The following is a 26,465-nucleotide window of genomic DNA, read 5'->3' as shown; positions in this document are numbered from 1 at the left end:
ATGTGTATAACCTGCGTTTGTGTCTCTTATAAAATGTATTTGCAATGAGTAAGTCATTGATTTTATGAAATTCACTGAATTTATGCCCAAGTTTGGTCACTAAACTTTTTTCTAAAGGACAAAAGAAAAGGAATGGCAGAAATAGAACTCTCTCTCTCTTTAATTTTTTTTAGTGAGCACATAGTTTATTTGTGATGAGTGAGTGACACAGCTGGGATGTGGGTGTTGGGGGCTGGGTAGGGCTGAGGGCAGTGCGGGAGCTGGAACTCCACATTGCAGGTGGGGAATGTCCTGTCCCGCATGGCCACAGTGCTGTAGCTGCCCAGCACCATGAGGCCTAAGGCCTGCTGCCTGGTGTGTGTCTCCTGGTATAACTCACATACGGTTGCCAACTCAAAGGCAGGGACCAGGGTTGCCTGCAGTTTGTGTATATTTTTAAAGGAGACTAGTAAAAATGTCATTATACCTTGATAAGGTCTAAAAGTAGTTGAAATTATATAAAAAAAAAAGTATTTCTCTGTAGACATGACTATGCCTTTTGGCATAGGGTAAAAGCCTCAGAAGAAATGTCAGCAAAATTTCCATTTTATAACAAGTAAGAAAGTAAGACATTAATTTCATTTATATGCTAACTAGGCTATATATTTGCTGCATAAAAACTTCCAATAACTCAAATGAATTAGTTTTTTGAGATTTTGGTTTTTTATATTTTAGTGATGCAAACATATTCTTCTGATGTAAACATATTTATGCTGTCAATACTTATAAGCCTTGTATTTAGTTTTATTCTGATAACAAAATTTTTCATCATCCTTTAAACCATACTGAACTTCTATCCTGTAAATCTATTCAAATGTTACAGGAACTAGAAGTCAATAGAACACCCACACCCAAGTACCCAGAAAAGACACGTAAGGTCTGATTCTGGAAATAGATCCAGCCAGTTATCATCTCAAAACTGAAAGGATCCCTACTATTATGACCTTCAAATTGGATAATACACAGGAAATCATCTGTGTTCAAATGTCATTCTAAACACCTGCTTGTAAGTCGGTTACAATTAATATCAACCCTCATTCGGGTTTCTCAGGCTGGTTTATTTGAATTACTGACCTTTTGGTTAGCAGCTAAATACATTACTCACCAGACTAGACCACCAAGCTCTGGTGACATTGTCCACAGGGAGTTGCACTGTACTGCTAACCCAAAGGCTCTCTGGCAGTTAGAATTTACTAGTGGCTCTGCAGGAGGGATGCAAGAAAAATGGCCAATCTCCTCCCTTTTAATTTACAGTCATGGAAACCCAACAGAGAGGGCCAGTTATGAATCAGTTCTGACTCTTAGGCAAAACCACTAAGGCTTCTTATTATCTTATGTGTTGTTCTTGTTTACCATTAAGTTAGAAGTGACCCTCAGCTGACCCTCCAGCAGGTTTTCAAAGAGAGTAAATTGCAGAGGAGAAATAACTGTCCATCCTTCTCCCACAGAGCAAGCTATGGATTCAAACCACATGCCCTTGGGACTGCAGCTCAGTTTCTTAGCACTAGGCCACCAGAGCTCTCTTATGTTATTCTAGGGAGTTTTATTTAAATCCAAATTGATCATAGAGTTAAGAGTCTAGGTTCCAAACTCACAAAAAAGTTGCCACAGAAATATGAAATTAACTCTTCTGTTCGTGATAATGATCTTGGGAAAGCCATTTATTTTACAGTTAATCTTTACTTTATTCTACTTCAAAATGGAAACAAATAATGTTATCTGGATGTGTTTATTTGTCAAATGAAGAATCAGGATACTGTTGTATAAATATTTATCAACTACAGAAATAGAAAGAACATCTCAGTGATGCTTATTTCCCCTACACTCAAATTTGTAAACTATGCATCAGAGGAGTACACCATCATCATCCATTTTTCCCGAGAATATAATCATAAAGGAAAACCTAATGGAGCCACTATTTTAATCCAATTTGTCCAGCTTTTTCATTCTTACTGAATGTAGTTCTAAGGGAATTATGGTGGAGGAGGGGAGAAAAAGCAATCATGCACAAAAAGCTTCTTGTGACAAAGTACTGAATGATGTCAGATACCAAGTTTTGTTTTATTTACGTTATACAAACAGCTACTAATTTTACCTTTGGTCTCTAGAGTGACTGGTTCAGAATTTTCTCCAGCCACAGCCTTGTTGCATGCTCTCACTCTGAAATTCATATACTTAGAATCAAATTTTAAACCTGCAAAAAAAGGAATGGTTTTTAGTCATCAAAGTAAAGGAAACTATCTCAGAAGTATGAACCTTAGAACAGACTTTCTGTCTTCCCTAAAAATACCCCCTTATTGAGGAAGAGTAGAATTTATGCTAAAAATAATGCTTAAAACAAGGGAAACATGATTAATATACTATTTTCTCCCAAAAATAGATTATACATAGAAGGTCATAGATTATTCTGATCAGTGGTTGGTTTTCATTTTTACTTTTTAAACTCTGCTAAAAAGCTTATCTTTTCAAGCTTCCTCAAAAGAAATTGTTATTCCGTTATGTGCCAGAGTTTCTCAGAACTCATAGTGAACCTAAGTACAATAGCTCTGAACCCGGCCCTAACCTGAGCCAGTCTCATTGACTTCAAGAAACCAACCCCCTCTGCCCCAGTCCACCTTTCCAAACATGATTTCATTAAAAAACTGAGCACAATTTAAAAAGTATAAAAAGTATATCCAACTACTGGTAATTTGTTTCTTCAAAAAAGAGTTTTTGTTTATAAAATAATGTTTTATATTAACAATAAATTTAAAGAGAAAATAACGTATGTAAAACAAAAAAATATTTTGTTCTTGTATTCATTTTTATCGCTGTTATAACAAATTACCACAAACATAATGGCTTAAAACACAACTAACTATCTTACAAGTATTTTTGTTTTGGTTTATTTTTAACAAGAAAAATTTTGAAGTTCTTTGGCTCTATATTAGAATGCCAATCCAAAAGTTAGATATGAGACCTTCAGCAAATTGCATCATAAAACCAACCAACTAGTTTATGGATGAACAAGGACATATTCTATTGATTAAATCAGATGCCCTGTACATAATACATTTACCTCAGTTCCTGGTAAATGGTAAGCACTCAATAATGGTAGTTATCACCATTCATAACAAGTATTAAATAACTCGGGCAATACTTAGCTATTTCAAATATTCAAAGTTCTCTAGAGATATCATTTTAAAAGCTTTTGAAAAGAATAGCCTGCAAATTTCCAATAGCAAGTTGCAGTCCTACTTTCAATATTAACACAAAAATATTTCTAAAACAGTAGATCAGTATTTACAGTATCAGCGAAATGAGGGGGTCTGCATACATATAAAGAAGTGGTAACTTTTTATTCAGCCAGAAAACCAAGGGTAAATTATATATTACTCTGGAATATACTTTCTAGAACTGTCTTCTCTTTATTACCTGTTTACACTAATCCCTTCATTACTTATTTAACACACATTCTGTTTTGCCAAGTTGTACATGTCTAGAAACAATTCAAACAAACAGTTCTTGGTATTTTAGAGGAAATTCACTTTGATAATGGATATATAAAGTTAAGTTTGCTAAAGAAATTTAATAACTTCATCTTTTAAAATAGTAAAATACACTTTTCAAGTACATTTATTTTCTGAGAATGAGACTCATAAGCACAAGTGTTTTACCTGGTAGTGTATATTCAGTACCCTTAATGTTATCAATTATCTCCCAGCATCTCTCATCTTTTACACGTGGAAGTCCATCAAAATTCGTTTTCCTATATTCTAATATAAAGTGGTCAATCTTATTATCTTCTTCTGGCATTCTCCATGCTACTGTTACTGCGTTGTCAGCCACCAAACACTCTGCTGGATCTATCTCTGGAGCTTTGGGAACTGGAAAAGAAAACCAAAAACAGCAAATAGAAAATCTCATTTAGTAAAACATTACTCTAGTACCAGGGAGGTTTGGGAGCACAGTCTGTAGGGAACTGCACTGCTAACCCAGTGGTGGCCACACGTAGCTCCTGAGGAAAAAGACAGGTCATTGCCACCTGTGAAACTTACCGGCACCTAAAACCCACTGGAGAGTTACCTGAGTCACCTTCCACTCAAGGCAATGAGTTTGAGTCTGAACCTAATATTTACTTTTGTTCAAATGATGCCTTTTCATCTTCCCTCTGAACTGTTAAAGTGAACCTGCTTAAGTGATGGAACACCCAACTCTATTTTTTTTAAAACTCTTTTTATTGCAAAACTATAAAAAAATCAAAGTTGGGTTTGTACGCTTATTAAAAGCCTGCTAAAATCCTATCTGGTGAAAAGCAAATTTCTATATACTAAGAATTAAAAAAAAAAAATCAACAATAACTTGTTACTTCTAAACACATTTTTTTTAAATTCTGTGTGTCAAATAGCTATGTGGTTAGTTGCTGTTGAGTTGGCTACTGAGTTGAAACCAGTCATAGATAATTCTCCAGCAGATTTTCAGAGGCAGTAAATCATATGGAATGAGACTGCCCATCGTTCTCCTTTGACCCACCTGCTTCTGGAACTGCAGTGCAGCTTCTTACAACTAGGCCACCAGATCTCCCCTCAAATTAAGACAGAAATATAGAGAGATGATAGATAGATAGATAGATAGATAGATAGATAGATAGATAGATAGATAGATAGATAGATAGATGATAGATAGATAATTGATAGATAATAGATAATTGATAGATAATAGAGAGATACAGAGAGATAATTATATATACACACACACACACACACACACACACATATAAATTAAAACCATACTGGGAAAAGTATAAAATGTTTTAAATCAAATGATCAAAATAATTCAAAATGGTATTTTTCAATATTTTATGGTAATTTCTCAGGACTAAAAAAAAAATTCACATACCCTAAAAAATATTTTGTGAATGTTTAAGAACTTTGTAAGTAAACCAGTATAAATAAAAATTTCTTTTGCAAAAAATCAAACCCTTTGTGATTAGCTTCTGTCAAGTTGTTCACCTAATGGTGACATTATGCACAATAAATGAGTCACTGTCCAGTCCTGTGTCGTTCTCAAAGTTGACTGTATATCTGAATGACCCAGGCTTTTCACTGGCTGGCTTTTGAAAAAAGGATTACTAGGCCTATTTTCTTAATTTGTCCTAGTTTGGAAGTTTTGCTAAACTTGTATCAGCATTATCATAGTGTTGGGTGTACAGGTGTGTGATAACGTCTGTCATCATCTCACCAGCTGTAATGAACATGATAGCTACTGATGGGAATAGAGTAATTAATTACATGACTTAGGGAGAGATGACGGCTTCTGAAGAGAGCCAGAACACTGTAAAGGTGTCTTAGTGGGGTCAAAAGCACAGAAATGTTTCTGATACTAATAAATCCAAAACAGCTACTGAGAGACTGCATCCTACTCTAACAGCCATTCATTTCCGTTACCCTCTTTTACCTTTAATTAGCTCTTCCTTCTTTTTGGTCTCTGCACAAGCTATTTTTCCATATAGATATGGCTGTAGTAAGTATATTAACACTGTCAGAGAGGGGCTATGGGGTCCCTATCCTGCAGTGAGAAACGAGGCAAGCTTAGATAAAAATCATAAGATCACAATCTTATGGGAGCATAATTTTGGGGAAGTCTGACTGATGAGATTGTTTGCTGCTCTACTTACCTATGTCCTATTCATTGTGTGAGAAAGAAGTATTTGTTGTTCTTACAGTTCAAATTATGCCGTGTTTATTCTCTGCTCTAAAGAGTCTTCTCTAAGAACATGTGAACAAGGCACCATGCACACATAAGCACAAGACTGACTCTACCGATAAGTGATGGCTGCAACTGAGTTACCCTCACCAGGAATCAAACAAAGGTCTCTCACTTGTAGGGTGAAAATCTTACTAGTATGCCACCACTGTCTCCATCTACAACTATGTAAAATTTGTTAAATGTTTCTCCCTCAAATTCCTATTTAATTACAATAAACTGTAGCAAATAAATAAAATGTACATTGTTGTTGTTAAGTGCCGCCGAGTTGCAGGTGACTCATAGCAACCCTATGAAGGAGAGTCCTCGATGCCTGGGTGTCTTTCATCCTCTCTCCAGGCTCATAGGGTTTCCAGAGGCAAGCTATTACGGAAGTGGATGCCACTCTTCCTTCCAAAAATGTACATATATGCACATTATTCAATCTCTCTTTCACTGCCTTACAACATTAAAAAATGTCCAATTTACATTAACAGGAAAACTGGAGAATATAATTCTCCCATAAAAAGATGTGTCCACATTATATGAAGCTATGAAATGTAGCAGGTACTGTCTTTAAGAATTCTTTTAGTGGGAAAAAGGAACTTAAAGGATTTATCTTGGTATGCTATATTGGTTAAACATTCAAAAATCAATAAATGTAACCAACTGTATCAAGAAGCTCATAAAAAAAGTAATGGTATTAACAAAGGAAAAAGAATTTGACCAACTTTAATACCACTCATAATGAAAATGTCAACAAAGTATGAAAGAAAGGGAAATGTCTTCAATTTCATAAAAAATACTTAAAATATTTAAAATGAACATTACACCTAATGGTGAAAAACGACAAGCTCTTCCCCTTCAGATTGAAAATGAGGCATGAATGTCTCTTCTCAGCATTCTCAGACAAGACAGTACTGAGAGCCCTCGTTAAATGTCACAAAGCAAGAAAAGGGGAAAAAAGGTACACAGATTGGGAAAGAATAAATAAAAGTGTCTTTGTTCACAGACAAAAGACAAAATATCTTTGTCCACACACAGAAAAATCCAAAAGATCGGCAAAAAAAAGTGTTTTGGAATTAATAAGCCATTATAGCAAAAATGTGGGATACAAGGTTAATATACAAAAGTCAATTGCTTTCCAACATACCAACAATGAATTTGAAATTAGAAATTTCAAAACATTACCATAATTCCATTTATGTTAACACTAAAGATAAATACTTACATCTAAGCTTAAAATATGAACAAGATCTTAATAAATATCTAAATAGATATTCTATATTCATTGCTGTTAAGAAGCCAGTTCTTCCCAAGATGGTCCATAGCCTCAACACAATCTCAATTGAAATCTCAGTAAGTTATCTTGTGGATACCGACAAAATCCTAAAATCTATATGTAAAGACGAACGATTCAGAGCCACTCTCACAACAACGAAGAAATCAAAACACAAACACTGCCTGACGTGAAGACCTGGGATAAAGTTACAGTGGCCAAGAAACACAGGACCTGTCACCTATTATTGTTGTGGACCACTGAGCTGGAACCAATCTATAGCTGCTCAGTGTGTTTTCAGAGGCAAAAATCAAACAGGAGGAGATTGTCCATCATTCTTCAGTAGATTTGAACTTTGCACTTTTGCATTGGCAGCACAATTCCTACCGTAAGAATAAAAATTAAAAACCCTAAAATCTGAAAACAGTGTTTATGATGATATAAGTTTACAGGTATTTACATATTTTCAGGACTATATAAAGTGATGGAATCTCTATCTAAATTTAAAAGGAACACATTTCTACTACAAGACACAGTGACACACTTTTCCAGATATATGTTGCTTAAGCATTTTGCTTAATACGCACTGTCTGTAAAAAAATACTATAAACCTCAATGCTTATCAAGAAAAATTAATTTACTACTACTATTCAGCCATGGTAAAGGGAATAAAATGTAATATATCAATAATATGAAACGGATTCCAATATATTACTAACAAAATTGTAAAAATATATTAATATAAATAGCACTGGTGGCACAAACCTTCCAGTTGATTCATGGGAAAATGACGTGGACTGGCTGTTACTTGGTTTTACACACACACATGTATATATGCTTCTATATGAAAAGTACCTGTTGTTAGGCATCATTGAATCAGCTCTGATTCACGCTGCAGCTAGATGCTGTCAAATATGACATACAGTGACCCTGTGAACTGATTTGAACCCTGTGACCCTGTGAACTAACTTGAACCCTGTCCTATCCTGGGCCAAACTCACAGTGTCTGACCTACTTGAGCCCACTGCTATAGTCACGGTGTCAAGCCGTCTGGTTAGGGGTCTTCCTTTTTCTCACCAACCCTCCACCTTTCTAAGCATTATGTCCTCTCTAAGGAATATTTTCTATAAACAACATGCCCAAAATATGTGAGATGAAGCTTTATCATCTTTGCCTCCAAGGAGCACTCTGGTTGCACCTTCTCCAAGACATATCTATTTGGTACTTTAGGAGTCCCTGAGGTATTCAGAACTCTTCTCCATTATCAGAACCCAAAGGCATCAATTCATCTTCTGTCATCCTTATGCACCGTCCAGCTCTCAGATGTGTAATAAGTGACTGAAAAGACCATCGCCTGAATCAGGAACACTTGAGACTTCAAACTGGCATGACTGCTCCCCAATAATCTGGAGTGGGCCCTGACTGTAGATTTTTCCAGTGCAATGTATCTCCTGAGCTAATGAATGGTGGTACCAAACGTACTGACTGTGGATCTAAGTAAGATAAATTTGTTGGTAGTTACAATCTCTTCTCCAACTATCAGAGAGAACAAATGATACACAAGAGAAAACAACACCAAGCACAAAACACTGCCCAGTCTGGTGACTCTCATATGATCCAGCTTTGCTACACTTCAACCCACTGCTGTGGTCACTGTATCAATCCATGTCATTGAGGGTCTTCCTCTTTCTTGCTGGCTACTTTGAGAAGTATAATGTCAGAGAGCTCTGGTAGCCTAGTGACAAGAAGCTGCACTGCAATCTTAGAGGTGTGCAGGTCAAATCCACCAGATGCTCTGCTGGAGAAGGAGGGGCAATCTCCTCTTGTGCCAGTAAGATCCTATTTGATGGTAGACACACACAAAATAATAAAAAAATTATATTTTGAAAAAAGTATATAGGGAGCTCTGGTGGCCTAGTGGCAAGAAACTGCACTGCAGTCCCAGAATTGCATGGTCCAAATCCACCAGATGCTCTGCTGGAGGAGGGACAATCTCCTCCAGTAGGGACAATCTCCTCCAGTACCAGTCAGATCTGATTTGATGGTACACACACAAAAATAATAAAATAAAAAAAAGTATAATGTCCTTCCTCAGGGGCTAATATGCTCAAATTATGTGTAGTAAAGTTTCCCCATCTTTGCTTCTGCAGAACCTTCTGTGTGTACTTCTTTAAAGAGAGATTTGGTCATTCCTATGGCAGTTCAGCATGTATTCTCTACTTTCCCCCAATACTATGAGGATGGCACAGGACAGGGCAGGGTTCAGGCTGGCTGTTCACAGGGTCGCTATGAATCATACTCAATGGCACCTAATAACAAGAACAACATATATGTAAAGCATTCACTCTTCTTTAGTTTCTTCATTTATATTTAATAGAAATTGCTATACAGTATGCTTAATCATATGAAACTGCCATTGTTGATGGCCAAACTTGTCAAATATTATATAAGTATAATTCTGTTCTTGTTTATAACCAAAGTTCCTGCTCTCATTCTAGTATCATTTTTCCTTCCAGAAACTCCTCTAGAACTTCTGGTCTATACCACAGAAGTTATTACTTCAGTTGTGTCATTCTTGTAACTTTATGATTTTCCAGTCATGTTTTAAAGTTTCTGACCATATATTCAGAAAAGAAAGCATTGATTTCATTCATACAGCTAACAGTACCTATTCGAAAACAGCTAACTTCTCGGGAAACAGAATAAACAAGACAGCTGCTAACAAAGAATCTACAAAATATTTCACTTCTAAGAGATTCTTTTAGCCTCCTCATTACCCTGTCCCAAGCAATTTTAACCATCTCATTACCATCACTTGACATTAAGGGGAAAAAAGAATCCTATCAAAAAGGTCCTTACTTGGCTCTTAATTCAGCAATACTTTGGGACTAATATTGAAATGACTTGGTTATTGGAATATTCTTGCACTAATTTTCTGGGTTAAGTGTTGGGCCTTCAAATAATAGGTTGGTAGTTTTACCCAAGGTCAGCTGCTCTGTGACAGAAAAATGAAGCAGTCTCTTCCCATGGGAAAAAAAAAAGACAGCCTCTAAAACTCAATGGAGGGGTGACTTGAGTTGGAACTGACTATGTGTAGTGAGAAAGTTTTAGAAAAGAAACATTAACACATTATCACTGGAAATAAGCATTTCATCTTGGTCAATAAGAGACACACAATAATGTCCGCACCTACCCATCACTGAGTGTTCACTACGTGCTAGGACTTTGTGAAGTGCTTCAGTGGTGCCAGTTCACATAGCTCGATTAAAAAAAAAATTATCCCTAGAGAAATAACATTGACATTTCAGAGAGAGCTCTGGTGGCCTAGTGGCAAGAAGCTGCATTGCAATCCCAAAGGCACAAAGTTCGAATCTACCAGATGCTCTGCTGGAGAAGGAGCGTCAATCTCCTCCTGGTGCGAGTCAGATCTGATTCTATGGTACACAACAAGAAAAACAAAAACAAAACAAAAACTGTTTCCAAAAAAAGAAAAATCTTAAACATTGACATTTCAAAGAGGCAAAGTTAAATATTTCTGTCTACACTGTCTTTCTCTGCCAAATTAGCAGCAAAATGTATCCTTAGGAGGACATTTAAAATGAAATTTTCACCATGACTAAGTAACTTAAAAATAAAATAATAAATTGAAATTATTTTTTACTTGAATGAAGAAAAGAAACAGCACTGCATTTAAAATATATCTCTCAATGTTCAATATGGGACTTAAGTTTTAAAAAAATTACAGAAAGCTTTACAGGCTATAATATGTATTTACCTGGCAAAAACTTCAACGTTTGCAGCATCTGTCTTTCCTGAGAGAAATCCACCATTAAGTGAGTCATGTTGTCACTGACTTTTGGTTTCAAAGAAAGGCGAAAGGCTGATGCCATTGTGACTCTATGGCAAACACAAATATATTTCTTAAAAGAAGTATCAAATAATTTTTAATTTATAAAATGAAAGAAATTGCTTCATCTATTGATTCCAGAAACTATGTAAGACAACAGAGTCAAATAGAAAGTTGGTCTCAAGTGTGTTTTAAAAATTAAATGAATAAAATATGTCCTAAAGACATACTGAAGACAAATTTTAGCACTTTTCCTCTGTCAGTTTTATAAAATTGCCTCTACAGGCAAATATTACTATTCAGGTAGAGAATAGGGCAGAGAATCTTTGACAGACCTACATTTATGTGAACCTCTGCACACTCCATCTCATAGACTTCCTGATGCCAATCTCACTCCTTTTCCTATGCCAAATAACAAATGATACACACACCTTGATCCTAGTATTTTCTTGACTGTCATAGCTACCCTGCATATTCTCCAACTGGAGTACATGTGCATTCATCAACTGTGTGTTATGTAACGACTACTAAAGATAGACCATGAGTATTAAAGGAGAAAAGAGAAATCTCATGTTGAGAAGTGTCATTCTAATGTAGCAACATCAGGTACACAAAAGGATATTACAGACAACAGCCCTGTGAACTGTAGGCCATAAAAATAACAGGAGTTCAACAAACAGTAATCAGATTAACACAAAGTGGGAAACCATTACCACTACACTTCACTTTACCTAAAGTATGGGAAAACTGTCAACACTCTCATATTCTATTAACTTGCAGTTTTATCTCAAACGTGTAATGTTTTATATTTTAGTAAATTCCTAAAAATATCACAAGGTAACTTCTCTTACCATTTTTGATCAAAGAATACTACAAAAATTATTCGTGACTGCTGTCATGCTTATACGTAGTTTGGGCAAGAAAGTAAACAGAGCAAAGGGGACAAAGGGCCTGCCAGGGAGATCTGTCAAATCAGCTCTTACAGATCAATAGGATGAAAGACAGCAAACTAATTCCATATACAGTTATTTTAATCTTAAAAGCTATAGTAGTAGTTTCTTCATCTAATAGCAAAAACAAACAGGAGCTGACTCATTCATCAAGAAAATGCTATATTGAAATAAAATTCATGAAGAAAACTCTTACATACTGAATGCTTATTACGTGCCAAGCATAATGCTTAGGTTTCACAAAGATTAAACTATTAAGTTAGATTTACATGGTCAAATTTCAGACTATAGCTTCAAGAAGTTAGAAACAAAGGCAAAGTATTCTATATATTGTTGTTTGTAAAGTCCAAAGTATTTTTTGATTTGGCTCTTCCCACACAGTATGGAGCAAGTCTGGCTGGTAACCCGGTCAGTGGCTGGAATTCAACAGCTGCTCCTCAGGAGAAGGTGTCAGTCTTTGCCTATAGAGATTTGCAGCATTGGAAAGGAAGGTCGCTATGCGTTGGCAGTTAAGTTTGGGTTTAAAAAGAGCTTTAAAGGAGCCTTGACAGTGTGGTGCTTTTTGCTTTGGGCTGCTAACACAAACCAGAAGAGTAGGCAGTTTGTTTCCATCAGTTGCTCTGTAGGGAAAAAGGATGAAGCCGTTTCCTCCTGTAAAGACACACAGCTTCAGAAACCAGAGGGAAGATGGGTCACAATGAAGGGGAATCAACTTGACCAAAGTGGGTTTAGTTCTGGTTTGGGAGAACTTTATATAGAGAAAGTAATTAATAAATTTTCACTGAATGAAGGTTGATAGGTTGAAAACTACCCAATTTCTTCTAAACTTGATCAGCTATTTAAAATGCAAGTGTCAGGAAAATATCAAAAGGAATTTTGCATCTGAAATCTTTAAGCTTTAATTAGTAAGATATCCAGAAAAAGAATGTTCCCCTAACAGTAAATTAGAAATTATTATCAAAAGGACTGCAAGGAGAACAAAACACGTTCTTCCTAGAGAAGGTGAGACCAGGCTGCTCCTTGGAGGTAAGGATTCTGAAGCTTCGTCTGACATACTCTGGACATGTTACAAGGCAGGGCCAGTCCTCAGAGAGGGACACCATGCTTGGAAGGATGGAGAGACAGCGCAAGAGAGGAAGACCTTCGATGAGAAAGATTAATTCAGTAACTGGGGTAATGGGGAGTAGGTGTGTCAGAGACAGTAAGATTGGTACAGGATAGAGCAGGGTTTAGGGCTGTTGTACATAGGGTCGCTATGAGTCGCAAGTGACTCGATGGCACACAACAACAACAACAAAAGAATAGTAATTTTTACTTTCTAGCCATGAAAACTTTCAATCTCACCAGGAATCAAGTTAGATATACAATTCTTTTCAGGAGATCAACCTTTTTTTTTTTTTTTAACTGACTAGATTTAAGACAATTGTGGCTAAAAGACTCAACAATTTAAAATTCATACATACTTCTCTATAAAATCTATACCGTTTAAGCTCTCTTATATAGTTTGGGTAGATTTTAATTTAGCTTGCCTTTCTTGGTTTATTTCTAGTAGCACAAAGTTAGGGTGTGCTGGTGGTCGAGAGGCAAAGAGTTGCACTGCCAACCAAAAAGCTGGTGGTTCCAATTCACCCGCTACTATGCAGGAGATAGATGGGACAATCTTCTGTGTGATTTACAGCCTCTGAAAACCTGCTGGGGAATCAGATGTGGGATCCGACTAGACAGCAAATAACAACAACAGCACAAAGTTGGTACCTCTTCTTTTTCTGTTCCCACCTCCATTATTTATTTCTTTTTGGATGCCCTGTCTTCATATCAAGGAAAAGTTTTCTTCTTCCCTTTGTGAAAATAATTATTTTATTGTGACTTTATGTTTAAATTGCTTTTATATTATAAAGTAGCAATTATAGATATCTAGAAGCTCATTTATCGGAAAAGCACCCAAAAAAAGAAAACAGAACAGCCTGAACATTATGATGCTAAGTTTTACCAAGGCTGGGGAAGGAAGAAATGAGAAGTTACTGCATACTGGGTAGTGAATTCATACTTCGGGTGATGAGAAAATTTTGGAAATAGATAATGGTATACTGTAAATGTAATTAATGCCAATGAACCATAAAAATTTAAATGGCTTAGAAGGCAAAAGAAACAAATGTGTCGGAAAATTAACAAGATCCAAAAACATTTCACAAGCAAGAAATAATAACTTCCCAGGTGGCCAAAAAGAAAGAATAAAATTTTACACAAGCAAAGAAAAAAATAAAATTAATGTAGGTTTCCCTGACAGATAAAGGAAATCCTAATTCTTGAGATCTGCCAGATATCTACTGATATCATGACAAAAAGTTAACTAAAGTTAAGAGCCAAAAAAGTCAAGTTTTAGTGAAGATAATATTTAACCATAAAATGAAATTCTAACAAAAAGGAAAAGTCAGGGGTAAAGACCATGGGGCGCGGGGGGGGGGGCAAACCATTTGGATCCACAGGAGAACAAAAAAATTTCTGCAAGACCTCTCACAAAATGTTTGAAGAACCAAAAGTGATTTTGAATGAATTTCCTTAACCAGAGATCAGGGACCAGAGGAAGCTCTATCGGAGTCATGGAGTTCAGCTGAAATAGGCCATATAACAAAGCCAGGATGGAAAATGGATATTTATGACCAATTGCAGTACATACAATCCAAAACTACTTTAAAAAAAACCCCACAAAACCAAAATCAACTATGTAGCATCCATTCCTAATAGAGTCAATATATTTGTATCTTTGAGCTATTATAATCTCCCTTTTCCAACATCTTCTACATCCTTGATTTATAAGACTTATCTATCTTTGACTACTCCATCATGTAAAATTTTTAAAATTCTAAAAATTATTTAACTAAAGCTCAACAGTTATCACCTCACAAGTTTAAGAACTTCAGAATTTTTAAGTATACAATTTCCATTATTTTCTTTTGATACTGTTTTTCTAGAAGTTAAATCCAATTAGAATGCAAATCATAACTTCTCTGCATTTAACTTCAAACTATCTTTAGAAAGATATAAAATTGTATATCAAAATTATTAGGGAATTTGTAACAAGTTTTTACAGGAATGTAACAGGGGAGAAGGTTTATTTTTTATGATTTGTAATCCGAAAGGTGGGTGATTTTAATCTGTGTCCCTCAGGCCTGGTTTTAATTGCTTTTGGCCAAACATTCTTCTAAGTGGTATAGCACTGCTCTGTCCATTTGCTGTACAGAGGTAACTCATGGTTGCTGTGATGCTGAACACTGTGACACTGAAGTGTCAAATGCAATAACGGTTACCCATGGTGGACAGTGTTTGGTGGAGTGCCCCAATTGAAACAAGCTTTGAAGCAAGGGTGGCATCCACTTCCAAAACAGCTTGCCTCTGGGAACTCTATGAACTTGGAGAAACAATGGAAGTTATACAAGTGTTCAGGTCTTTCGTTCACAGGGTCACTATGAGTCATCTATGACTCTACAGCACTTAACCACAACAAACAACAATCTTAAAGTATACTTTAATACTAAAGAATATTCTAAGTGTCATGCAAATTTTTGTCTCTAATGAACTATATAAAAGATCATTAGAGGGATGAAGACTTAGATTCAGCTCCAGTCAAGACTAACAATAGACACTGATTGTAATACAATCCATGCTGAATAATTTTTCAAATTATCTCCTGAATAATCTAGTATTCTGAGAGGGGCACTGAGGAGCTGCATGTACCTTTCAGAGAATCTCAGGTCCTTAGATGAAAATCATCTTAAGTGACAATCTCACTACAGTCAATTCTCAGTGACGAGCCAGGCAGCTCAAAATCATCCCTATGTCATAACCCCATTCCAAACATTGTCATGAGTTTCTTCAGGCCTTTAAGTATTTGTTGTAACAATTAATAAGCTCCCTTTCTTAATTCTGAATTTCAAGAAGACCTTTAAAGACAAAACCTGTCATCATCTCCTTCATTTTCTCCCGTATAAGCTAGATAGTAGTGGCATTAGGAGTAGACAGAGATGGCACCAGGAACAGGATGAAGTGAGAATGCAAAGGTGTTAGGGCAGTGAAGTAAAAGAGCTTGAGCTCTTGAGGAATATTCAAAATGCTGTGACTTCTCAGAAAATAAGGCAATCATATTTAAAATTAAAAAAACAACAAATACACATTCCAGGAACACATAGTTCAAATTATTTAAAATGCTTCTCATCTATCAGTACAGCTAATTAAGAACTGTACAGAAACTAAAACTAACTATATTTATAACAGAAATGAAATTCTTTGAAAGTGCATAATTTTTCACAGCTATGTTTTTAAAAATCATGCTCATATATTGATTAGTCTGAGAAAATATATAAAGGAAATTTTCTTTAGACTGAGCCATTATACTCTGGTATTTTTTATTTTAATCCACAAGATTCAAATAAGAGGTCGATTTTGAATTTCATTTCTGATTTCAATTATCGATAGTGAAATAAGATGTATGTTTGTATACCATACCTATCCTTGATCTGTCTGGCAGCCTTGGAGCAAGTCAGGGAGAAGAGAAAGAAGGCAGTTAGTGCTTTTCATGCAAGTTTCAATGGCGTGACATGCAAGAAAAGTTAGGATATAAACCCTGCAACCAATTAGCTCACATTCACCAAAACATCAAGTACAGGAAATTCTTATAGTCCCCATAAGCTTGCATAATGTGATGTTAGAATAAAATTAGAAAATCCAGATCCATGTGCAAATTACCTACAAGTAGTAAAACTGGCACTTTAAACTAGTTACAGATGACTATCAAAAACATTTTTTTCTTACCTTAAGATTATCAAAACACATGTCCACTTTCACTCAGCTGGATATACAACTAGAATAACCAACTGCCATCATGCATTTCCATGCACACTGATGCTTCTTATGAATTTCTGAATTGGTTCTCCTGCTTTTCTTCAGAGATTTCTTTCACAACTGATGCTGCTAAAGACAGTTGCACCACATTTTCTCTCTACGCTTTTACAGGGTAAGAACTTTGTACTCTAAAAGTTTGCCTGCTTACATATAAAACTAGGCTGCAATTTTGTACTCTTAAGACTAAAGATAACAATGCAAAATGCAGACTAGGAGAAAATAAAAAAATACTTTCTACATGGAGTTACACTTAGATAACTTCACAAACGCTGCCAAAAAAACTACTAAGAGTAAGAAGACTTTTTTTTAAAGAGTGATAGCACTAAAAAGGAGACACAGTTACGACATGGTGTAGTAATGGTCATCAAAATCTTAAAAAGGAAAAAAAAAGGCCCGAGTGTACCAAAGATTTACATACAGTACATTCTTTCAGTACCAGCCTATACTTCAGGGATGTATGTAGTTTGAATTCATCAGCTGCTCCGCGTAAAAGACGGGTAGTCTACTCCTGCCCAATTAACTGCCTCTGAAAAATCCACTGAAGGGTCAGCGATGAATCAGTTCAGATTCAACAACAACATGCTATTCTTCAATTTTCTCACAATACCTACCAACAATAATATATAATCTTAAAAAAATATTTTTCCCACACGAATCAGCAGAGTTCATAATGTATCTGGCGCAGAAGAGAACTGTTTTGTTCAACACCCCAAACCTAAGGCCTCTCATTTACCAAGTTTAGTTACCCATACCTTTTTATTTTAACATTAATTAAATGTATACAATAATGACAACGATGTTTCTGCTGTCTCTCTTCTTCAGTTCTATTACTGTCTTTTTTTTTTAAACTGGTCATCTTATACTAGAAACCAAACCCACTGCCAACAATCAAGTTGATTCCAACTCAGAGCAACCTTGTAGGGCAGAGTAGAATTGTTACAAGATTTCCAATGGTATAAATCTTCACAGAAGCCAACTGCCTTCATATTTCTCCTTCAAAACAGCTGGGAGTTTCAAACAGCCAGTGTTCTAGTAGGTAGCCAAATGCCTTAACCATGGTGCCACCGCAGTTCCTGGTCATTCTTATATCTACCTTAAAATATTTTTGCCCAAGTATTTTTCTATACTCAAAATTTTTTCTATAATGAATCTAATTAAGGATTAGAAGATCAATATATTACACAGGTTTAGCACTCCCCCTAATAAATTCTGTGACCTTGTACTTGAAGGTTGTGTTATGATCAAGAACACATCCTAACTATGTGGTCATTTCAACATGTACAGCTTCTTTCCTGTCAAAATTAGTATTTTCCAATACAAACTCCATTGTCTGATGTGTCATTTAATAAATGCAACATATTTTTTAAAAAAATACAGATTTACATCTCATGCCCTGATGGTACAGCAATTAAGCACTATGCAGAAGAAGGGTGTGGCAGTCTGTTTCTGTAAAGGTCAAAACTTTGTAAACCTTATGGGACAGTTCTACTCTGCCCGGCAGAGTTTGTTTATAAGTCATAAACCCCCAACAGAATAGGTTTTATTGCGTCTATATTTCTTTTTAATATTTTCATATATCCAAAGATAATGAGACAAAGTACTCTATTACAGTTCCCTAGTATTCTAAAATAATTATCTAATTCAGTAGTTAATGGAATAGTATTTTTGAAACACAATTTGGGATTAATTATAAAGTTGAAAACCTTTAAGGTTCTGTATTTTCTAAACAGATCAAAACTTTAGATTTCTAAATGTGTTTCGCATTATCAGAAATTATTAAATGCATCATCCAAACATAGAGAACATTAGGTCAGGTTTTAGGGTTTGGGGTTTTACCACATCACATTAGTGAACAAGTCAGTTAACTCTTTGAGGGTTCTAAGATACTGGTGAGCCCTCAAAGTTCACCACAAGCTACCTAAGCTGTAGACAGTAATTTATAAAAGTTATCTTCTCGCTTTGAAATGGAGCCAGACTATCTTATTTCACGTAAATCTTTTCACAAAATAAACAAGAATTTTTAACAATCTATATATTCTGAAATAGAGACTGAAATGGAGAAAGAACAGGAAGGGAGAAAGTAACTATAATTAAAATATTGACAGACCTCAGAAAAATGAGGAATACTCCCGTCTCTAAATGAGCCTGCTAGAGGGAAAGGTACAAGAATACTGAGCGTAACAATTCTAGCAAAAGTCAGAGGTTAAAACATGACTATCTGTCTAAAAGGCTTCTCTTTGTTTTTATTTGCAGTAAAGTTCAATAGAGCTAGAAACTCAAATATCACAAACTGAGGAACTCTTCAAGTCTTGTACATCTGTCTGCTCAATAATGTTTTATACTTCAGATTTTCCTATTACATTGGTGGTGTTGTTGTATGCCTTTAGAGTTGGAACTGACCCATAGCTGACCCTCCAGCAGCCCCTCCTTCTCCAGAAGAGCATCTGGTAAATTCAAACTGGGCACCTATGGGATTGAAGTGCAGCTTCTTGCCACTAGGCCACCAGAGCTTCCTGACAGCTAACGTTCTTATAGAGAGCTCTACCAGTGTACTACACAGTGAACTGCGCTGCTAAAGCAAAGGTCACATCTCCAGTGGCTGCTTCCACCAGGGGCGCCAGGGGAGAAGCCGGCGCTCTGTTCCTGTCACGGCCTCAGAAACTTCATGGGTGACAGCTGAGTCAGAACTGACTCGATGGCAGTGAGTTTTGGTTTTGAATTCTGTTATTCTGAAAAAATTACTAATGGGCAATCACTTAATTTTTATATGGCTTTCAAAATATCGTATTTACACTTTTGCTCTGCTACAAACAAACAATAACTTAAGAAAATGAGAGGGACTCAATCAAGGTGCGTCTCAAAATGGTACTTATATATTAGCCTTCAAAGACATGCAAAAAATGAAAATCAACTTTGGACTTAAGAGTCAAACCATTCTCTGCACAGTATCTGGATTTACTAATAACTGCAATTTCACTTTTTTTCTTCAAGAACAAAACTCAACTGCAAGCTATTTGCAGTTATTGTTATTGTTGCTGTTATGTGCCATCAAGTCGCTTGTGACTCATAGCAGTCAAAAGTGAAATTACTCACTTAAAAACCTCAACTCATGCTGCCGAGTTGGTTCCAAATCTGAGTGACTCTTCGTTGGGTTTCTGAGCCTATAAAGTGTGATGGGAAGAGCCTGCCTTCCTTTCTCCCGCAGAGCAGACGGTGAATGAGAACTGCCTGAGGCTTGAAGCCTTTAGGAAGCTGCATAATGGACTACGGACTACGCCACCAGAGCTCCTCAGATTCCGGTTAGCGGTTAGCGATGCTAAGTAAAAAGTCATTTCACTCATTCTCCAAATTGTTTAAGCTACTATCAGTACTGACAAGTGAAAGAAGATGAGACCAAAATAGCAGGATAGAACAAGCACATTAAGAAAATATATTCAAACCACAACGTAATTTTTTATGTTACAGAATCTTTCCAATTTGCAGTCAATTGAGAACAACTTTTACTAGAAATAAAATTGAAAAGAATAAAGAAACAGTGAGGAGGAGAGCACAAAGGAATAAGAAGAAAAGGAGTTTGAAAAACAGAAAGAGAAATTTGAGATAAACTTTTACCAAAGTTTTCCTGAGCATTAGATTTTACATGTTAATACAACTGGATTCCATATCCATTTTTTAGTACTTGGGTTCACATTTTATCATTTTGTCTTGGTCCTTACCCTCTCATGCTTAGGCCTGTTGAGTCTTATTGCTCTGATTATGCTTGCCACTAACAGTTGGGGAATATACTGGTAACTTGTTACTGTTGCTATGTGCCATCATGTCAGAAGTGTTTCACAGCTGACCATTCAGTGCCCATGTTTCTCCTGTGGAGCAGCGGTAGATTTGAACTGTCGTGTCTTTGAGTTGACAGTACAATTCTTTACCATTAGGCCAGCAACTCAAGACAACAAGAACTAACAAATTTAGTAGTTGTTGTTATTGATTGCCTGTGAGGCGAGTAGACTCACAGTGACCCTATTGAATAAAGCCTTTCTATAACTATTAACATATATCAAAGTTCATAGAGTTTCTAGAGGCATGTTGTTTAGGAAGTGGATGCCACTAGTATTAATGTGCAAATAAAGAATCAATGGATCCTGAAAAATACTCAGAATGACATATCTGAACTCTAAGAGGTTTATGAACTCTTAAGACAATGATTTTGACCACACAGATTTCTTTAATTTCTGCATATCTCATGATTATGTTATAAATACTTAAGGATATAACATAATGGCACTCTAAAAGGTTGTTATCATACTTTAAAAGTATGATACATTTTCCTCATAACGATGCTATATAAGAAATACTAATTCTAAGGTAAACTTCCATATAAACTATCTCCAAATTTAAGAATCTGTTAGTTTACTGAATTAGTTACAGCAAAAGAACTCTGTTTTGTTTTGCTGAAAGGAAGAATCAAATTTGAAGTTCAATTTCAAAATATCAATATACAAGCTAATAAAGGTTAGGAAGTTAGGGTTTTTTAAGCTGAATTTAAAAATACAAACATGTAAACCACTAAATGTTACCTTCTCAAAGATGTCTTTCTTTTTCCTACCTCAAGTTTATGGGAAAATAACAAAATTTTTTAAAACGTGCTAATGAATTAGAACGCCAAATCAAACACTAATATAGTTTACTATATAGTACACAAAGTTTAATTAAACAATATGAAACTCAGATGAGTTGTCCTGAGTTTCTAGCTTGAAGGAAATCTATTTAGTCTATTATTTTAGTCTTTTCAGTCCCTTAATTTTTTTACTGAGTTAATGTGACTTAACAATGTATTTCAGAGGACCTGAATGGCTCTCCCTGCTAAGGAATATTCGGAAAGAATAAAGTGTGGATTGTCCCAGGTCATGGTCAATTTTGGTGATTGATGAGTTCATTAATTTCATTAATTTCTTCACTGTGCCCATGACCATCTCACAAATGGTTCATGGAGAAGACCATCTGAGGCCATCTGTACACATCTCTGGAGGCTGGTCTGGTACTTGAGGTCACTTGTCAAAATGATTATGCAGTGGGTAAGGCTGCATTATACTGTTAATGTACACTGTAATTAACTGAGGTATCTCAAAGTTCATATTGTACGTCTGATTTTTTTAAACAGTAAAGCAAACACATTGTTGTATACTATCATGTTTTTTGTAACAGTGCAATTTGCATTGCAGTAATCCAACGTTCAATCATTTGCCTAAGATTTGATGTATTTATAATGAATGTAAACATTTTAACTTAATGGTATTTAAATAATTTTTTAAAAATGTTAACTTAGACATTCTTAAGCTTCTTTTACAATTACATCCCATTTCTGTATTTCCACTTGTTAAAAATACATCAAGAACAGGTATTCTCTCAGGAAAATTGCCTTTCTCCATTTGTTCAGAATTTTATATAAGAACACCAATATATTCCCTTTATTTTACTGTGGGATTTATGCCAGCAGAACTATGAACAGATACCAGTTGTAAAGCCTCTATGATATATCTAGACATCTTTAAACACTGTGACGAAGTCTGTGTACTGACTAACTCACAGGTAGGTTGGCTTACATGATTTTTTTTAATGGGATGTCACAGAAAGTTGTTTTACCAGCGTTTTAAAAATAAAGAGTGTATTGTTCTGTCTCAAAAAAATACAGAAAGATTCTATAATCCCTAAATTTTTATTTAATAAACAAATAATCATTTATAAATGACTACTTAAAATAAGCAGTAGAATCAAGAATTCATAATCTTTTAAACACCAAGATGTCAGTTATGAAATGAGCAGACTTCCTGTTCTAGTCTTTATAGGCTTTTTTAGTCTTCATAGTTTTATATCAAAGATAATCTACAAAATACATTCTTTTCTTTTAATAAAGTATTTAAACAATTAGTTAAGGAGTGAGACATCTATCCACAACATCAAGTATCACAACATTCCACTGTTTATATGCCTCAAATGATAATATATTTTCCTAACTGGTCCACAAACTGGAATAAAAATTGGATTTTAAAATATGCTAATAGCAGTATTAATCTTCTTTCTTTGGATATGAAATAATTATAACAGAATAGGACTTAGCCCACGTATATGAGTATCACTAAAACCAATTATAAGCACAAAATTAATTATAAAATGGCTTGATTAATTATAATCAAGTATTCAAGCAAAAATTAGGCTGAAATAAGACATATTTCTTGGAGTCTATTTTAAAATAAATATCTAGCATTTCACTTATCAAGATTCACTGCCTTTTATCATATTTTAAATGACTGAAAAATTCAAACCAAAGACGACACCACAATAGCCTTTTTTCTAGTATGTGCCCTTTAAAAGAGATTAATTTTTTTAGGTTTGGGTTTTATACCTTTGAAAATTCTTCAGGTTCCTTAATATCCAGTGATCGTGTTGCAAACTCTAACAGTTCTTCAGAATTCTCCAGGGCATTATTACACTGACTAAGTTGTGTCTGGAGAAACAGAAATGAAACAATTCAGTACGTCCACTGAATTGAACAAAATTTTAATACTGCATTAATCCACTACTCAAGAAAGACCTAAATGTTAAGAGGAGTAAAAAAGATGACAACCTGTCTCCACAAAGTTTACTATAACCATTAGAAATGTAAATATATATTATGTTATAACGACTTTACAAATTTGATGGCACTAATTAAACAAAAATATTTCAGAGAGCTATTAAAGTATTATATGTATTATATATATTATATACACATACACACATTTACATAAAAATACAATAAAATTTAACAATCATAATACTTTATACCTAACATTTTTCCATAATGTCTAAAATAACTAACTGCATGTAGATAGATATATTTCTCATTTAGAACACAAAAATAAGCAATTATGAACTGTTCCTGTTAGGTGCCACTGAACTGACCACAGCCCATGGTAACCCTATGGGTGATGGATGTGAACCCTGCCCTATCCTGTGCCATCCTCATCATCTCTACCGCACTGGTGCCCACTGTTACCATCACAGTATCAATCTACCTCACTGAAGGTCTTCTTCCTCGATGACCCTTCACTTTTCCAAGCATGGTATCTTTTCTCAAAGGACTGGCCTCTCTCCTAATGAAACACTCAACATAGGAGAGACAAAGTTTCACCATCATTCCCTCTAGAAGGAGCATCCTCATTGTTCTCTAAGACCATGTCTGTTTTCTTGACCATCCATGGGATATTTAGTACTCTCCGATGGCACCGCATCTCAAAGGTCCCTTCTGTAACCTTTATTCACTCTTCAACTCTTTGATGCACAGCGAGTTACTGAAAAGACCATGGCCTGACTCAGGTGGTCCTTAATCTTTAAACTGACATCCCTGTCTTACCACTTTGGAGAGGTTCCTGACCGCAGACTTTCCCAAGGCAACACACCTGACGTCCTGAGTGCTGGGACCAAGGCTGCTGACAGATTATTGTTATGTGTCGTCAAGTAAAGTATGACTCATAGCGACTCCCTGAATGACAGAACTGACCCTGTTCTATCCTGTGTCATCCCCATAATCTAGGACAACCTCAAGCCCATTGCTGCAGTCACTGTCAACCCAGGTGGTGGAGGATCTTCAGACTCTTCGCCATCCCTCCTCTTTTCCAAGCATGATGTCTCTTGGAGAGGGATAGTGGAGACTTGATGGTGGATATTAGAGCTAAATGTACTTACTATTTTCAATCAGTTGGAAAATGGTGTACAATTTAAAATGCCAAAATTCTTACTCTGACAATATTCTCTGTAACAAATACAAAATATTTTTTCATATTTATAGCAATATGTGACTCTAAGAAGCCCTAGTGGTACAGTGATTAAAGTGAACCAAAAAGTTGGCAGTCTGAACCTACCAGTGGTTCTCAGGAAGAAAGACCTGTAACCTGGTTCTGTAAGGATCCACAGCCTTGGATACCACACGAGGCAGATATACTCTGTCCTATACGGTTGCTATGAATTTAGTCAGAATCAATGGGGGGAAATGGGTTTTGTTTTACATGTGACTCTAACTGTAAGTCAAATGAATTGAACAAAATTTTAATACTGCATTTATCCACTACTCAAGAAAGACCTAAATGTTAAAAGAGGAGGAGTAAAAAAGATGAAACCTGTCTCCACTGTTTATGTTCATTTCTCCAATCACAATCTCTCTTACTCACATCTCTCTCTCTTTCTCACTTATAACATGCCAAGTCATTTTAGAAGGTGGCTATTAGGGGCTAATAGTGGTTGCTATTAGGGGCCGTCGATTTGGCTCTAACTCACAGTTAAGCCCATGTAAAACAGAAACAAACCCCCAACACTGCCAGGTCCTCTACCTTCCTCACAAATGCTGCTTCGCTGGGGCCCATGAGTGCAGCCCCTGTCCACCTTTTCACTGACCAGATCTGCATTACCCTTTCTAGGGACTAGTCCTTTATGATAATATGTTCTTGAGGGTTTGCTTTTTTTAAATTTCCAAGATTCCAACTACCAATAATTATCAATGTGTGCTGATTACACATTCGGTCAATTTCAAACTGCTGAAGGAGGTTAAAGCCTACAATTTCTTCATCTCTGGCATTAGTGGTTGGTGTGGTGGTACTGTTAGTGGTACTTTTGGGGGAAAAAATAACAGATAAAGAAACCCATTTTAAAGTTTTTCAATGTGTTCAGAATTTTTCTTCCTAATCCTTATCAATTACGTGTTTTCATCCATATCCAAATCCACTTGCTTTTCTTCTTAAAAGTCCGAATTAAAACTTAGCTACAGCTCAAGGATCAAAGGCTGCGTGACAGAGCACCCTCCTCCACACCTGCACTGACTGTGCTGCCACAGGACTGTAAGACTTAAGGACTTTGCACCTTATCTGTGTAACTGAACTTCCTCTTGACGGAATTAGCTTCTTCCCTTTATGAAGGAACTTCTTCCCCATCAGAGATCCCAAAACTAGCTTCTTGGGAATTGTTTCTTAAATTATTTTATGTCCTTGACACATTATGGCAACTGTGTACTACTTATTACTTTTATTCTTAAATCCATCTTTATATAGTTATTTCTTTTTACTTACTCTGTCTTTCCCTCAAAAATCTAAATTATTTGACAAAAGGATCTGAGTTTTTTCTTTTTTTGCATTTCTTCCAAATTATTCTGTTAAAATGGAAAGTCCGGGAGAACATGAGTTATTTTACTCACTACGATAGTCCGACAATCTAGTACAGGAGTCACTCAAATTATATTTGATGAATGCATGAAACATAGCTACTGGTCAGCAAGTATTATCATGACTTACTCTATAAATTGTACTAACAAAAGGACTTTCTAACTTGAGATTATCAAACATAAATGATGAACACTGAAATGAGAAACATTTTCAGACATTTTCATATCCCTTACCATAGTAAATAACGGTCAGGGCGAATATAAGTACACAACGTTGAAAATGGTAAAATAACTTTTAGAAATTCAGTGTAGTAGGGTAATTACATTTTTCATTTCTACTGATGCTTTTTAAAGGTCATTACTGTAAGTCTTTTACCCAACATACATAAACCTTTAGAAGAGGGAAGAAAGGAGAGAGGGGAGAAGGAAGATCTGAGAGATGTAGTTAACAGACTTCAACTAACAGAGGTTGGTAACAGAATATACATGAACTAATAAGGGACAACTTGAAATATGTTTCTAATTACAAAGTTCTTATCTCAA

The 26,465-nt window shown here is 35.6% G+C and overlaps 1 protein-coding gene across 1 annotated transcript in view; it reads right to left on the bottom strand.

Annotated features, from left to right (window-relative positions):
- FSD1L (fibronectin type III and SPRY domain containing 1-like) overlaps positions 1–26,465 on the bottom strand; it is a 100,465-nt gene that overhangs the window by 30,340 nt on the left and 43,660 nt on the right. Inside the window, exons 5-9 of the mRNA XM_006886983.1 lie at positions 23,136–23,237; positions 16,343–16,365; positions 10,818–10,939; positions 3,696–3,905; positions 2,135–2,233 (exon numbers count right to left, since the gene is read on the bottom strand). Of these exons, the coding sequence (XP_006887045.1) occupies positions 2,135–2,233; positions 3,696–3,905; positions 10,818–10,939; positions 16,343–16,365; positions 23,136–23,237 (556 nt within the window). The remainder of the gene's footprint in view (positions 1–2,134; positions 2,234–3,695; positions 3,906–10,817; positions 10,940–16,342; positions 16,366–23,135; positions 23,238–26,465) is intronic.

This window comes from Elephantulus edwardii, unplaced genomic scaffold, assembly GCF_000299155.1.
Source record: "Elephantulus edwardii isolate Elephantulus edwardi_28Jun2011 unplaced genomic scaffold, EleEdw1.0 scaffold00052, whole genome shotgun sequence".
In the NCBI taxonomy this organism is placed as follows: domain Eukaryota; kingdom Metazoa; phylum Chordata; class Mammalia; order Macroscelidea; family Macroscelididae; genus Elephantulus; species Elephantulus edwardii.
The sequence above is the reverse complement of the archived record's forward strand: the minus strand, read 5'-3'. Positions and strand labels throughout refer to the sequence as shown.